The sequence below is a fragment of the Molothrus aeneus genome, chromosome 3 (genome assembly GCF_037042795.1).
Source record: "Molothrus aeneus isolate 106 chromosome 3, BPBGC_Maene_1.0, whole genome shotgun sequence".
NCBI lineage: Eukaryota > Metazoa > Chordata > Aves > Passeriformes > Icteridae > Molothrus > Molothrus aeneus.
The window spans coordinates 86,343,076-86,360,424 of NC_089648.1; the positions used below are offsets into that span (position 1 = coordinate 86,343,076).

The 17,349-nt window shown below is 34.1% G+C and overlaps 2 protein-coding genes across 3 annotated transcripts in view; one reads left to right on the top strand and one right to left on the bottom strand.

Moving 5' to 3' along the window:
• The window catches only part of MCPH1 (microcephalin 1), a 120,644-nt gene that overhangs the window by 42,846 nt on the left and 60,449 nt on the right, over positions 1 to 17,349 (top strand). The gene's annotated exons all lie outside the window — the stretch shown is intronic.
• The window catches only part of ANGPT2 (angiopoietin 2), a 42,429-nt gene continuing 25,391 nt past the window's right edge, over positions 312 to 17,349 (bottom strand). For both annotated transcript variants that reach the window (XM_066547295.1, XM_066547294.1), the window contains 6 exons: positions 16,582 to 16,814; positions 14,210 to 14,337; positions 7,942 to 8,043; positions 7,247 to 7,413; positions 3,965 to 4,095; positions 312 to 2,596 (listed from right to left, as the gene is read on the bottom strand). In XM_066547295.1, coding sequence (XP_066403392.1) covers positions 2,436 to 2,596; positions 3,965 to 4,095; positions 7,247 to 7,413; positions 7,942 to 8,043; positions 14,210 to 14,337; positions 16,582 to 16,814 — 922 coding nt within the window. In that variant the 3' untranslated portion in view covers positions 312 to 2,435. The remainder of the gene's footprint in view (positions 2,597 to 3,964; positions 4,096 to 7,246; positions 7,414 to 7,941; positions 8,044 to 14,209; positions 14,338 to 16,581; positions 16,815 to 17,349) is intronic.

The window sequence follows — 17,349 nt, forward strand, 5'->3', positions numbered from 1 at the left end:
TCATAGCAGAGAACCTCCAAGAAGGGTCTGGCTTTGTCCTCCCTATATCCTCAATCAGGCACCATTAAGGTCTTCCCTTCCCTTTCTCTGCTCCAGGCTGAAAAACAACAGCTCTTGAGGCTTCTCTTGGTATGCTATGTGCTTGTTGGTGTGTGTGGCCCCTCTACTAGTGTAAAGACACTTCTAGACTTCTCTCTAAGACATTTCTTGAAAATTTGTGAAAGCAATTTTGGGAAGTACTTTTTTTAGTTTGAGATGTGTATATCCTTACACGTTTTTATTATGAAAAATAATAAAATACTAAACAGTAATTTCAAATACATAAAGATTATTTTATGGAACTCTTCAGACAGTGACTATTAATTTACATTCTTTAGGTTTATATAAAATCAGATCATGAAGTAATATTAGAAATGTTTTTGTCTCTGCTACACTTAGTAATGATGACACATTTTCAGTGAAGAAGAATGGTGGTAGTGTGAGTGGTGGGGTACTCTGATAACAGCTTTAATGTTGTCAGTTTAAAATGGAGAGATTTCTTCAATCTTTATCAAAACCATTTGCTATTTTCAAGATAGAAGCATAGAATCATCAGGTTGGCAGACACCTGCATCAGGTCATCCAGTCCAACTGTCCACCCAGCACTTCCACTGTAACCTGTAAACAGCATCATCCACCAGAACCAAATGCCTCTTGAACACCTCTAGGGATAGTGACTCCACAACCTCTCTGGGCAACCTGTTCCAATGCCTGACCACTGTAACACTGAATTTTTTTTTCTAATATCTAATCTGAATCTGCCCTGACTCATCTTAAGGCCATTTCTTCTGGGCCTGTCACTGCCAGCAGTGTACAAGAGAGATCAGACCCCACCTCACTACAACCTCCTTTCAGGTGATTGTAGGGAGTGATGAGGTCCCCCCTGAGCCTCCTCTTCTCCATCTAAACAACCCCAGATCCCTCACCCTTCCTTGTACAATATTTTTTCTAGACCTTTCACAAGCCTTGTTGCCCTTACAACACCTTTTGTTAAGTTAGCTTCCGGAAATATGTCTGGGGTTTTTGTTTTGTTTTGGGTTAAGTTCTTGCATTGTAACTAATTCAGTCATCTGCTGAAATCAAGGTTTTACAAAAATATTAGGCAAAGAATAAGCATGAATTAAAAACTAAACAATTTGGAGAAAAACCTCCACTAAATTATTGTGATGTATGAAGAAATATCTTCTCAATCTGATTTGCAATTTTAAAGCATATAGTAATAAAATGAAGGGGGGAAAAAAGAAAAAAAAAGGAAAGATCACCCAGTAGAGTAATTTATTCACATTGTGGTGTACATTGAGGGGCTACCTACAGAGAATTTTTAGGGAGAAGTCCTAACCTTACTGAAAAAAACCCATAGATAATTTTCAGATTATTTTTCTTCCTGTTCTTAAAATGTAGTAATTTGTATCTTAAGTCATAAGCATAAATTTAATTGTATCAAAGAACATGCATATGTTTTTCAGTCAGGTAATTTTTACAAAACATATAGTTATATTACATCACCAGGTGATACATGATTGTCACAGACAACTAGACATCTGGTGTTAATGCCGTTGTCTCAGTTTACAAAATATACTGGTCAGTTATTTTACAGGTAAATAACAAGGGAAGGAAAAAAAAGTGCAATCTTCATAAAAATGTACAGGAACACATGCTGTATTGTAATTCATAGGGATTTTCTATAATTTAAAGACAGTGACTGAAACAGACTGAAAAAATTATGACTTTTGTAAATGGTATTTCCCAAGAATAAATGCACGCTATTTAAATGCTGTTTGTCCTCTGTTAAACATAGTCATACAGGCTACTGGAAAAAATCCTCAAATAAGAGTAAAAAGTTGTTTGGGAGACTATGGGGGAAAAGAATGTATTCCCTAACTATAGTATTGAGCTAATTACAGAAAAGATTTTTTTATGTACATATAGGGCACACATGACACAGAATGTTAAATAGTTCTAGATCTAGCTAGAACTAAGCTAGAACTAGCTAAGTGTTTTATATTAATGTTTAAAGTTCAGTGGTGAGGCAAAATGCATATTCCTAAAACTATTTTAGGGTTTTTTTCACAGTTCCAGTTATTTACTAACACATACATAACATAAATGATCAGTAAAACAGAGTCCTTGAAGTTGTCTGACGGTTTCTTGGATGTTCTTTTTATTGAGTCATTTGGCCAAATCACTGTTATATCAGGTCGATGGTTTAGACATTGGGTCTGGTTGAATAATATGAGCTTTAGCTGATCAAGACAATTGCAATTCAGGAACTGTACTGTACTGACCCCTTCAGAACACTAGTGCATGTTTCTGGGCTTGAAAAAATGAGACAAGTTGCTTGGTAAAATAAGTCTTTGAAGACTATACAATACATAATTCACATAATGACAAAGCATTTAGAAATCTGCTGGTCGAATCATCATCGTCGTAGCTTTGAGAGAGTATCCCGAGCCCTTCCAGTAGTACCACTTGATCCCATTAAACTTGTTGTTGTTCTGTCGTAATGGATAATACATTCCATTGAGGTTAGAAGGACCACATGCGTCAAACCACCATCCTGCAAGACAGAAGACAAATATCAGCAGAAGTAATTCTCAAAATAGTATTTAAGGTCACTTTTTGTCTGGAAATGAGAAAGGAATCAAAACCCAGGTTTTTTGTTCTTATGATTTGGAAGTCTCGATGTAAAATACTTGCCCCAAACTTGAGGAAAGAAATGTATTTGTGTATCAACTCCATATTCTTGAATCTTAAACAGTACATTGTATTTGAAAATTGAGAAGGGAAAGTGTTCAATCAAGTTATTATCAACATAAACATTTCTGACAGTCTGAGGGCAGAACACAACTTGAATTATAATGATACTGAGTTGCTTTTGGTTTTATCTACTCTTTGGTAAACTCCTGTTTTTCACAGATTTAATGAGTGAAATTCTTAATTCTTTCTAGAGGAATTATTCAGTTCTCTGCGCTGTTTTGTTCAAAACCTCCTGAAACATCATAAGAAGGAAAAGGAGAAAAAAACAGCCCAAATGTACTTTGTATCCGTTAGTCCCACTTCTTAGTGGGTCATAAGAAAAAAATTATTTTTATTAATAAAATAATATTTTTATATTTCTGTTATGGTGGCGATAGTGTGTGTGTTCTGTTTTGCAGGGCAGTATTCCAACTATCCTTTTGGATAAACTGAAGCTGTCTTTTTTTCTTGGAGCTTGTGCTATAGGGAAATGAACAATTGCTTAAGAGATAACACGAAGAGAAGCCAAATTTACAAAGCACTTGTTTACATTTCAGAATGTGGAATTCTAGATGAACACATTATATAGAATTACTTGTGTAGTTGAAGATAAAAATACCACCTAGAACTCAAATATAACTAGTGAACAATCATTAGAAAAATGTAGATATATCTGTGGTGTATCTTTACCACTTCATAACTATATTGACTAAGGAATTAAATTCTTGTACCCTTCTGTGGCACTTGCAGCACACAGCAGCTCTTGGGAGTTTTACATCTTGGGTAGTTAGGGAAAGGGCTTATGCCTGAAAAATCAGGAGCCATTTCACTGACGGCTGAATCTCTGAAAGAGGTTTTTTGCAGGGAGTTGTATTTTGATCTCTGAATGTACCTCATTCCTTGGAAGAGGAATCTACTGTGTCTCTGATTAATTCCACAATTAAATACTTTCTTGTACCCCAACTTCAGGGACTTATTTTCCCTCCAGTTTTCACTGCTCTGGTTTTATTTTAACTAACTTTCATCAAATGGTAAAATACTTCATCTAGAGTCACCATACTAGTATTTCTCTCTGTGAGTTTTGAACTTTTTTAATAATCAAAATTTACTAAGTCAAAATTATTTATCCCATAGACAATTTCAGTGCCAATAAAAATAGGAAGACTGAGAAACATAAAAACATTCGTACCTCCTGTTAGCATTTGTGAACATTTGCAAATACATTTGTCATTGTCTGCATCCTTTGTGCTAAAATCATTTCCTGGCTGGCTTATACTACTTATTTTGCCCGCTGTCCCAGTAAGTCCTTTAAGGTAAATCCTGTAGAAGTGAAAAGTGGAAAAACAATTATTACGTGGAAGTTGATGGAAGATGTCTGCAAAATAATGATGGAATAATTTGCAATAAATATCCTGTTCAAATTGTTTAATTCTCTTCTGGCCAATGTGCTGCTGTAAGCTGTTTTTCAGTACAATGTTTTCAAATGAACAGAAGCAGTCAGCACAATATTCTAATGAACATGTGTTTGTTCATGTCATATTAGAAGAAAAAGAGAGCAGGTAGGTAGTAACTTCTAGGATTTTTCATGCAGATTATGTATTAATTCATACTGAAAGTGCTTCAATTTTTGTACTTCAATGCAACAGTACATGCAATAATTTTTATTACAAAATTTTATTACAGTTTAAGCCAAAACTTTTTTGATTCCTATTCTGCTGATAGTACAACACAGCAAATTAGCGTTACAACCCCGCATATATGAGATGACAGCCTTACTAGGAGTATTAATTCTGAGCTAGTAAATGATATTTTAGAAGTTTCTCAATATTTCCCTTTCCATTGTCCTAGTTACTTATCCTTTTCACATCATTCATAAATTTTAGCGTTAGCTCTTTGCAAGTATTTCAGTTTGGTTCAATTACCTGGCAAGGTAAGCTTTCAGTGAGGCTGCTGCTGTTGGGTTCTGCTTGCATGGGTGCCAATGCAGTCTCAGTGAGGAGAGACACAGGGCACTGAACTGGGCAGGACAATTACACAGCTATTCCTGTGTTACCTTGAATGGGAAGGACTTGAACCCTCTGCTCCCACAATATCTTTTGGGTGATTGCATTTCTGTATCAAATAGCTCATGTTTGTCAGAGGTATTCTGTTTGTTTAAAGAGGAAATCTTATTGTCTGAGGAGAATTAACTTGTCCCCCAATCAGTCTTCATCTTGCATATAATTCTCTGCTTATGACAGAAATTGTCTTTGGTAGTTGAACAGATTATTTTAACCCATTTTATATTCCCTATTTTAAAATATAATTAATTAGTTTTTAGTCATTTAAGTTTCATAAGATCAGTTCATTAAGATTTTCATCAGATTTTCTTTACAATATCTTCAAAAAATTACTGTTTTTTCTTAAGATGAGTTCAAAATTATGTAAGCCAATTTCTAACATAAATTATATTAAAGGTTACAAGTATAAGGTATGAGCCTAGGCTGGGTCTTCAAATATCATCTGAAGTCTATTATAAGCATAGTATTATTTATTTGTGATTAACAATAAATCGTTAAAGGTACAGTTTAATATAACAAAATATGAGAGCCAATGGATGGAAATTGGAATGAGATGTTCTGACTGCATATCAGAAAATCTTTCTACCATGAGGAAAGACAAGTAGGTTGTAACCTTGGGAGGTTATCAATACCCAAATGAAAAACTCTGAGCAACCTGGTTTGACTTCATAGCTTTGAGATCAGGAAGTCTGATTCAAACAAAGTCCATTCTGATCTTCGTTTAATATGAAGAAATTTCAGTTTTACAGCCCAAGCCATAATCTTTTCAGCATTCAGAATGTATTAATCTTTTTATGTAATGGATCTATTAATCATTTAATGTAATGGATCACAGAATCAAAGAATTGTTTGAGTTGGAAAGGACCTTAAAGATTATCTAGATCCCTTTGCCATGGGCAGGGACACCTTCCACTAGATCAGGTTGCTCAAAGCCCCATTCAGCCTGGCCTTGAACATTGCCAGGAATGGGGCACAGAAGATGTTCTTAACTGAATACTTTCTTTGGATTTTTTTTCTTTTTCATAATGTTAAATACATTCTTTAAAACACTCGATTTTATAATGAATTCCTTGATTGGTTGCATATTGTAATAAAATTGCTTTTACCATCTTAGTTTTCAGTAATTATCTTTTAATATGTAAATGGACAAGGGTAATCACACCTTTTGGTAAAAGTTGCCTTTCTAAGTATTTTAAAGCATTACTTTAAAAAAAATCTCTGCTGTAGATTCTGACTGTTTCCAGATGAAAAAATATTTACTTTGGAGTTGGGACAACTAAATACAACCAAAGCATTAAGATCTAACATTTTGTGGGGGGCAGATGCTGATAGTTTTGAATTGCTTTGTTTGTATATAAGACCTGAATTGAAATAACAGCATCAGATCTCTCAGGTGTCAGGTTGACTTTATTTACAACAAATAGTTGCTAGAGATCTTGGAGAAAATCATCTAAATGTAGACCATTTTTCTGTCCAGTCACCCAAAGCTCCATGAATCTGCAAGATTCTTACAAAGAAACATTTCATGGACCATGTAGTAGGAAAGCATCTGTTGTGCTGTGAAGTGTTTAATTTCTTCTATAGTAAATCAAACTATTTATTGCATTTACAGAGAGCCTGGTGAATGAACTATGAAATGCCCATATATTTCTGCTGTGGCAGTATTACAAAATGTGTAATACTATGGTACAATTTAAAGTATATAGTACTATGATAATATTTATATTAAATATTTATTTTAAAATTGTATTCTTTCTTATTTTAACCAAGAATTTAGAAGAAATTGTGAACCTTTACATTTTACAGGATTAGAACATAAATAATAGGTCCATTAAAATTTGGTCTTTAAATTGACAAGTTGGTGATGAGTGAAATGCATATTTGCTCCATTTTCACAGGTAGGAGAGTTATTGAGAATTTTAGCCAGTGGCTCATGGAAGGATAAGGCCACCTCACTTCAGTGTGCTCTTTATGACAACAGGACAGTTCCTAAAAGCCAGTGACAAGGAAAATCCTTGCAGTATAATTCATCTTAGTCATCCACCTTCCAGAAATATATTTATTGCAGGGAATCAGAATTTGATAGCAACTGCAGACAGATTCCTATTGTCCTAATGACTGTGCACTGTCACCCGCTATACTGGCACATGTATCCTGTCTTGTTCCATAATATCTCGTCATCTTTGTGTTTTGTGTGTTATACTCACTCAGGATGCACTAGTAAAATACACATTTTCTCCTCTAGAAAAAGAAATTTTTTTTAGGCAAGAGATGAAAAATGAAGAAAACATTACTTTCTGAGTGAGCTGGAAAATAGTCATGATTTGTATGAAATAAGGCCATACAACTACACAGTTTAGAAAGATTACTATCAGAACATTTTTTTAATTAGATCTGATTTTTCTGCTTACCTGTATTTTTGTTCTTCACTTGCTAGAGAGAAGTGGTCATACAATGAATATGCCTCATTTCCTTCCCAGTCTTTCAGTTGTATTTTAAGAACATAACGCTTCTGATTAGTCAGTTGAGAAACAAACTCATTTCCCAGCCAGTACTCCCCAGCAGGATCACCAAATCCCTGTAATTCAAGTTGTATATTTAAATAGTTTTGTTTGGGTGGGTTTTTTTCATTTCAGTTTGAAAAGATCACTTTAACAATTTTTATGTTTAATAGTTTTCAGTCTGTCAACTAAGAATTTTACTGTGTCCACGGGCATTATTGATCTGTAATGTTTCAAAAAGTTGATTTCAGCAAGGACGTGCTCAGGAATCTGAAACACTGAATCAATATTACTTAGTAGATTTGGAGCAGTTCCTACTGTTGCCACTAGAAACACAAATATAAACAACTCAAAAAATGTAGACATATGATGGAACAGTTGATTAAAAAAAAGTAAGGTTTCTCTTTGAAAACAAACATCACACTTACAAGTCTGCTTAGGCAAACAACTTACACTATTCTGACATTTTCAAAATGAGCATCTGAGGACAAAGAGAACTTTTTAAGGTTGCTTACATTCTAAGGATGCTATTAATATAAATTTAGCATATTAGATTTCAGATAATAATAACAGCTGATATTAAGGCTTCAGAGAACACTGTTTACCATCTTATACTCCTTCCATGTCCGGTGGAAGTCCACACTGCCATCTTCTCGTTTCTGAATAACTGTCCAACCTCCTCCACCAGTTTCCATGTCACAATAGGCCTACCAAAGGAAGCATATAACAGCCTAAGTGCATGCAGTCACAGCAAAACAAAACCAGAAATCATGTAATTTGCATCCTTCTATATAGTCGCAAGTCATGCGCAAAATATGAGTGAACTTAAAAATGCAAGTTTTCACAGCTTTCATACAAATCAGTTGTGGTTGTCCACAAATGAATGGGATTCCTCAGTATATATCACACTTAACAGAATACCTTAACAAATGATACCTTTCACTTCTCCATCTTTTTTGTGAGAGATCTATTCAAATTTCCCCATGACTTTTCAGAGCATAGGTACTGTTAAGTTCAGGCCATGAACAAACTGAAATATATTTTTATTATCACAGTTGTTGTTCAGTGCCTTTTCAAATCGTCTGACCACAAAGTTAAATCTAAGTATATTATCTGAAAGTTGTATAATAAGCCATGTTATTATACAGACTGCAATGAACATCTATGCTTGAACAAAAAACGACAACTATAAGATGTTCCCAAGTATTCATAAATCACCTTTGAATTTACCAGATTATTGCTAAAAATTTGAAAAGACTGACATGTAATAAGCAGTTCACTGAACTCAGTTTTCAAATACCCAATAAGTGCATCCCTGGCACAGTAAAATTCAAGTTTATAGGTGACTTATTCAATCAGTCTCCCAGATTAAATCACTTCAGCAGCAGAGGTGAAAGGTATTACTGAATGTGCCAATATACTGCAGAGATGCTAATGGGAAAAAAGTATTTTGGAAATTAATTGGAATTTTGGAGTGACATTTGGGAGAAGTAGGGGATAAATTAACAATAAAATTTTGTGAATATGAAAGTATCTAGTACAATTTTTCCTGAGAAAGGATTTCAAATTGTTGCATCTAATTCTGCTTTTCGAAAACTAACAGAACTTATAACTAGATGTGTGAAGTCAGTGGAGTTAAGCTGGTGTAAGACAGTACAATGAAAGCCAAACTGAAGTCAGTATCTCTTTAAATTGCATGTTAGTACTATCTTTAAGAAATATATTGAATTTCTTGTACAAGAATTCCTGTTTGGAGAATTCTCAGTTAATGTTTTCTCATTTGGAAGTTTAATTTTTTTTGACCACTTTCTGCCAAGATATTGAAGTTCAGAGCCTTCTTCAGAATCACTTCACATCTTTGAAAATTTTTGAATTCTAGTTTGAGTATTGAATTACATTAACTTCTAATCTGTATTCTAGATCTTTCATCCAATAAGTGAAGTTGTGCTTCCCATTTATAGTAGTACAGGCAGGACCTGACTTCTTCCACTTTGATATTTCATCTGTAATTAAATAAATAATTTAAAAAGAAACTAGGCAAGTATTTCATTATTAATTTGGATGTTTCCTTCATTGTTTAACAGTTCCCTTAGTAGTCTTAATTCTTGCCTAACTGCTGGTTGTTACAATATGTCTATAATTGCCCCAAATCATGACTGGGTGGCACTAAAGCTCTGTCTTTTTCATCCGCTTCTATAGGAGACTGTCTTATCAGTGTTAGCAGTTAGGAGATTTGAGCTCTTTGAACTGTTAGACATCCTGGAAATTCATTGAAAAAGTATGACTGCAGTGAAGCCAGTTTCCTTCTGTGCTGTGGTAGTGTTATGTGTGTCACTTGGGGAAGTAAAGTGTACTCCTTACTAAGTTTTCTATTTCGTTCACTCTTTTAGGGTATGTGTATTGTACGTATGTTATACACTCACATCTATATATTTCTATAGATCAGAGTACCTACAGTTCAAGCAGTGTCATATATACTGTTGAAAGGCATCAGACCATTGAAAGGAAAAGAAATCGTAACAGCTGAAATATCAAATATATTAGTGTTTCAACAGGCTGTTGCACATTGGAAATCCAAAGCAGATACTGTGCTTTAAGCTTGCGGTAGACTCTGCTCAACATCAGAAAATCACATGGCATTCAGTTGGAGATTTTTAGGGAAGATAAAATAAGGAAAAAAGTTGGATAAGTCAGATAAAAATTGGATACCTTTTAAAGTATGTATTGTGAATGGAATTTAATTGAAACTTCTATTTGTACTGATGTATGCAATTCCTTACACCTCAAAGTTTGTTTTTTGTTTGGCTTTACTAACATCTGTATTTAATAACTGGTAAAAATGTGATGATAAAAATGTGATCATAAATTGATTTAGTTAAAATAAAAATTCCCTTCAAAGGAAAGGCTGAAGATAAGGTATTATAGGAGAATAAATCTGTTTTAGAAGGCTAACTCATGATGTGTAATGTATATGTGAAAACTAATTTCTGCAGAGGGCTATGAAGAGGGATACTAAGAATGGGCTAAAGCAGATGCAAATACTTTTTTTTCAGCATCAATGCAAATTAAAAAGCTGATTTAACAATGATCAAATATCACTGGTTGTAGATAGAGTTGTTGACTCTGAAGTTTCAGCCCACTTAAAAGAACAGTATAAGCAGCCAGATGGACAATAGAACTGTTTCACCTTTCTCTGAAATATGTAGTTTCTAACTATGTACAGTGGGAGGCCATGTATTAATTTATTTGAGCTGTGGGTTCAGTCTGATATTGCTATTGTAGTTGTTAATTGATGTTTCTGAATGTTATGTGCAATTTCCTTTATGCCTGTTGACTAAACTTCAATTTAGTTGCAATTAATACTTTGAAAAAATCAATGCCTTTAAATAGCACTTTATTTCGTTCTAATGAGATTAAAATATAAATAGTGAATGACTGTGAATGTCTATCATAATATATTTCTGTTACAGGTAGTATCCATTTTTTAAGTGAGTGGTAAGACAACTAGCTTTCATAAATGCTTTAGATACTTTGAGATAAATGCTGGGGACTGCAAATTAGTTCCCAAAGGAAAAAGCAACTCACTAGGAACTGAAAACCATAATGAGAAATTGAAGAGATGACCATAAAAACCTCATATAGATTTTTCTTACCAGTAACAATTTTTAGAAGTTTACATAAATTTGGGAGTATATTTTTTCGACACCAAGAAAAATTCACGTCAATCAACTCTAAGTCTTTCTTTTAACACCATAACTAGAAGAGAACTCTTCTGACCTTTCAACCTATTCTAGGTTTTATATTCAAAAGAAAGATATGTAACATTTCATAAAACTAATAAAAATAGATACCAAGATTAGGCAGGCAGCAGGAGTCTTCAAACAGATGCCAAAAAGAATAAAGAGATTAGCCTCTCAAGTTACAACAAATTGGAACAGGGAGCATTTGATGTATCTTGTGAAGTGCTTCAGTACTTACAGTTCTAGCAGCTGTAGCACTGTAAGAGGGTATTTGGGATATAAGTGTTTTCAGACCTACTTTGGGAATGGTAAGGCTCAGGCTGAGTTATCAGGATGAAGAGCCAGGGCAGTTTTTATAGCAAAGCAAGTGCAGTCTCCACATCTTTGCAGTGACCCTTTGCATCACTTTCAGCTGTTGTCTGAACACTTTGGAGTCATTATGTCCAGTGATTTTTGTATTCTGCTATCTCTATCTCCTAAAGATGTGACAAGATAAGAACAACAGTCTAATTGCTTCATGAGGCTGCTGTAAGCATAAAACTATTGCCTTTCCATAGTTTTGCCTCTGCCATTTTTCCTCATGTCAGCAGTCTTTTGCTGTTTTCCTCAGTGTTTTTAAAAGGAATTAGCTTTTGTCCTGTTGCAGAACAGGAAAGTTTGAAAATATTAATGGAATTAAATAATTGTTTTCCTCTCAGTAGTCATATGCAATTCCTTAGTTTTGGATTATGATGGGAGAAAAATTAGTAACGTGGGATCGGTTACAGATTACACAGAAGTTGTTTATAAGCCTGTTGGGTCAGAAGGTGTTACAAGAGGAAAAGACAAAAACATAAACAGCAGTGCAGCACTTTTGGCAAATAAAAAAGGTCACTCTGTTTCCTGGTCTGAGTAGCTATCCACATCATAAACAGTTGAAAATGGTGTAACATGTTGATTGTCCCTAACCTTCACTTCCCTTGACAACACCTCTTATGCATTTATATTTGTATAAAAAAATCAGCATCAAGTTAAAACTTTTTAGTCTCTTATTTTCAATGTCATGCGGTAAGTAAAACATTCCCTGTCTTTGTCTGTCTGAAATGGACAGAAAAGGATTTTAATTCTTTAATATTATTAAATGACTGATTTAATACTAAGTGTAATTTTTATGATTTAACTACTTTTTTTTAACTTAGTAAATTACCAAAATGGATATTTGCATTAATCATTTAAAGTCTCCATATTCAAATGTAAAGCATTTAATGTTTTATAGTCTAGGAAATTTGTACTTTTGAAAATGCAAAGTGTTAAAGTTTATGACAAATTTTTAATCTGTAATATGTCATCCACTTGTGTCTGCTTTTAGAAAATATGCATGCTCTGTATACTATATTTGACAGTAAAATTAAAACCAAAGATTAAAGCTTGAGACAAGTCATAGTAAGAGATCCAAGGAATGTAATTCCTGAGTTGTCTAACAAAGACTGCTGCATTTCATTACTTTGGAGATGCAGTAGCTTTCATCTCCTTTAGTTTTTAAAATTGTGATTCTAGATATCTATGCTATTTAAATGCCATTCAGCTTCATGTACAATAAAACATTTCATTGCATCTTATGTAACTCATTTTCCTGTGAAATTGATGTTTTTAGACTAGATTATTCTGAAGGAAAGACAGCTGGTTTTTTGTTGCTTTTTTTTTTTCCCAGAGAAGCAGATTGCAAATAATTTCTCTGGATTATATCTACAAAAAATTACAGGTTTTATCTATTGTATTTTATAGATCTTACCCAAACAAATTGCTTATTTCCTTTAGCTGAGAGCTTTGTAAGTGTAAAGATCACAGTCTGGCTTGGGCAAAATGAGGCTCTGGCACTTCAAAGTCCAGTCACCAGTGAACTTCATTTCTAAACCTTTGCTTGGGAAAAAAAATTGCTTTCTCTGTCAGAGTTTTACCAATTCCTTTTCCACATTGCACCTCTTTTTCCACTGCTTTTTTTACATTTTCTGTTAGTTTTTCTAATGCAATAAAGTAGAGCCTTAGGAATTCTGTAAAATATTTCAATTTTTGTCTAAAGGAAATATCTACAGTAGAAATTAGAAAATAAAAACATAATAAAATTATTTGATGTTTTTCTAAGAAATATATTAAGCATTTTTTTATATTCATATGTCCCTTAGCCTGTTGTGCCTTTATCATGGGAGCCCCACTCCTCCAAATGCTTGCTCCAGGTTTTTGGTTCTTTATACTCACAATCAACCTGGGACTTTTCTCCCTTTCAGATTCTACTGATTGTTTCAACTAAATTATACTCTCTGATGCTTTATCATTTTATTTACTTCAGTAGATGGAGCATCTCTGTCAGGCATCCAATGTATCATCCAATGAGTGCCATTTTTAATTCAAGGTCTTTTCTACATAGGTATAGCATACTGCTTTAACTTAAATTGACATTGAAGTTCATTTCAGTTAAACACATAGGGGAAAAAAATATCCATAGAGGAATTTAAACTGATCTAGTGAAACCCCTGCAAACTCACCTTTTATATGAATCAGTAGTAGTATTTTCCAGGGCATTATTTCCCAGAAAAGTCCTCTCTGTTAGACAGTGTCTAATTGTTAATCTAATTGTTACACAAATGTCCTTAAAACTCTGTGATACAAGAACCGAAACCCATACATGAGTCCAGTACTACTAGATTGGTGTCATGAGTATAAATCCATGAGATTTCCATGCCTCTGACTTTACCTCCTTTTGCTACCTAAAGACCCCCTTGGGCATATGAAGGAAATAAGAACTTTAAGGAGACAGGAGTCTGCTGATCATGCAGAGCAACTCTGTTGGAGCTACAGATTTTATAAAGAAATTACACTACCTTATTGATTTAATTACATTAATTATGTGGAGAAAAGAATGAAATTCTGGCATGATGAAGCACACAACAAAATGTTTTTCATTTCAACTGAGCCAAGATTTCACCTGAAGGACTTTTTTCTTCCTGTAAGATACTCAGATCTAGGAGTGATTAAAAGTTTATAAAAAAACTTGGTAAGTAGTAAACTTCACTATTAACTAGCCTTTAAAATAGCACATTTGCTAAATAACCTTTAACATACAGTATGGCTAGGTAACTCTTTATAGTCATCCTACCTTCTTCTCTTGTGCAGTGTTTGAAACTGTTAAAGTGTAGATTCCACTTGTTGTCAGTCCAGATTTGAAAGCTTCAGCACAGTCTTTGAAGCTGATTTGCTCCTCTTTGGCTATGAATTTGCTCTTAGCTATTAAAAATACAATAAAATTGAAGGCATTAAGAGAAGATGAATGAAAGTTACAAAGAATCAATTTATGGAGTAATTGGCTTAAAGCAGTTCCAAAAACTATGTCTGGTCCTGAAAGAAATGACAGATCAAGGTACTTATTATGTGTGATGTTACTTTACATCATTTAAAGACATTATTCTGATAGGACTGTGGTTGTTTGATAGGTTGAAAAGTGCTGACACTTACTATTGAATGAGAAAACCCAGATATTGCATCTCATTCAGTTGAACAGTTTCTGCTTCTACTCATTGCCCTTGCTGGACTCCTACATGCATTACAACCTAGGCATGCATTAACTACTATTTATATACATACCTAAGTAGCAAATGATTAGGTTAATAATGACTTTTGGCCCGTACTCTTACATTGTGAAATGAGTTGTAATGCAACAGACTGGTGGAACTACCCTTAAGAGGTTTTAAGCTCTTTTTTTTGCCCCTGTGCTGAACAGGAATAACTTTGTATGTACCAAGCTGAAGCTTGGTAGGTCAGCCCAACTCACTAAAGATACATACCTTCTGGAATTCATTTGTGCAAAAAATACATTTTCATATGTCTAAGCCTTCTTATTCAACAGAACAATCTAAGGTTCATCTTTTTGTTCAGTTCTTTATTAACTATGGAGGTTGGAATTTCCTGGCATTTTGCCTGCTGACTGATATTTCATATTTGACCCTTCTGGGGTTGGTTCTGTGTATTTTCCCTTTTAATTTAATCTAACAATCACAGTCAGTTACTACAAAGGTTTAGTTGCCATATAAATATGTGCTTATATTACAGTTGCTTATTATGTTTTTTGGCTTGCTTATTCATTATTTACCTGTTTAAGTGCTTTGCCTTAAATAGAAAAATAACACATTCAGTGTTTTAATTGCTTTTCCACACTCTATTGTTTGCATACTGTCTTAGAAGCTTTCCCTGCTAATTTTGTCTTTTTGGCAAACACTCATTATTTTTTCCACTCTGGGTTTAATGGTGCTGTAGCCAACATGACTTTGACTTGTTTACTTATTTGTGCACTAGCATAGCAGATAACATCAGCAGGAACATGTACAGCCTTGGTATTTAAGGGAATAGCGTCAGTTATGAAGACAAAAAAAAACTTGGAATTAACTTTGTTTAGAAAAACCTACAACCTATGTTATGATAATAACATATAGGACTATACTAAAAGTGAGGAGTTCCAAACACCCTTTTCCTTGTCTGTGATCCACCTTACAGTAATATATCATAGACCACCGATATACTGTCTTTTAAATTCTAATGACAACTTCTAACATTTTTTCCCAGTATTTAATTTTAAATCCTTTCTTTAGGGGTTCTGTATATTTCTGTACTTTCAGCCCTGAGAACTTTACAGGCAACTGTGCCAGATTCTACAGTCTTTTAGATCAGCTTCTAATCTGTCCAAGTTCCATATCAGACATGAAATTCAAGGCACGAACAGTTTAAATCCTGTGTAGCCATAACTTTTAGTTTATGGTTTGTGTGGGTTTTTTATGGCACCCGTGAATCTGCATAAATCTGAAAGCTATGCTTGGTGTCTATGATCTGTTGCAGAGTTGTCAGGCATTTAGGGGTGAGATTATAGCCTGTAAGGTTTGCTAGGCTGAGGGATTTTTGGGATGAACAAGGATACCTTGGTGAAGAACTTGTGGGAGTACCTGCTGCCCAGGCCTGGTGCTTTCTGGTTTGGGGGGCTAAAAACTATGCCTGTGCTTATTCCTTTCCCTTTGGTAGCCACTATAATTCATCCTTTCTTTGATAAACTCTGTGTTATAAAGCAATGAGAGGTGGCAGAAACAATCTCTGTGAGCCAGGAAGATAAGTTGCAGACCTACAATATGCAGTCTCACCTAGATATATGGTCAAGCAAGTGTATACTGCCACACATGTGAATGCCATGTGAGATGAATAATACTTGGCTTCTCTGTATTTTGTTGAGCTACTGGAGAATTGGTTAAGAAAATAAATAAACCAGAGAAGATAAATAAAATATTGAAAAGAAATCACATAAATGTGGTTGTTTCTCCCACCCCCTAAAATGTAGGTTAATTAACTTGGATGCAAAATTTAAGGCAAAAAATACAGACTTTTTGAGAAGCAGAAGTGTGTCAGAACTAGTTGTAAGACTATAAGTACAAGTGTACACAAATTAGGAAATAGCACGGAAATGATATAAGCATGTCTAGTTTGACTTACAGTTTGGTGTCGATATCATAGTAAGCAAGCTATGAACTGTCTCCATCAGATCATGTTGCTGTTTTTGCAGAACTGAGTTGTTTACTGTAGCTGTAACTAACTGTTTTTCTAGTTCTTCTATAATAGAATTCTGTCTTGCTACTAGGACTTGAAGCTGATCTTTTTCATCTTTTATTGACTTCAGCTGAAGCATGTGCTTGTCTTCCATCTCAAGAACTCTTTTTTCTAAAAAGCTAAATAAAAGATTACAATTAGGCTCTCCAGAAACAATTTTGAGCTGATGACAAGAGAATCAAGCATGTTGTATAAGTTTCTTTCTTCATAAACACTCAACTTCATTCTCTAATGCTATGCAAGCAGTAGACAACTAAATGAAAGTTTAGTTTGATACATATGCTTTCATTTATTATGTAAGTGCACTAATAACATTATCTACTACAGTGTGTATTGCAGACTTTAAAAATGTAATAATTGGGTGTTTGATAATTCAACATTATTAAAGGAAAGATAAAGTGACTAAGTTGTCATGGGTTTACGCTATTAAAAGATGGAACTTATTTAAAGATGTAACTCTGAGCATTTCAAATATCCTATAATAAAACACACAGTTAACATAAATGTTATGGCATTAAGACAGGGAAACATGCAAATAGTTACTTGAAGATGGGTTACCCTTCTCCAATTTTAGAGCTGGTATTATTAGGTAACCAGCTAGGAACATTGTTTTACTGCTAATTGTTCTGATATAGACTCTGAGAAAGCTGATCT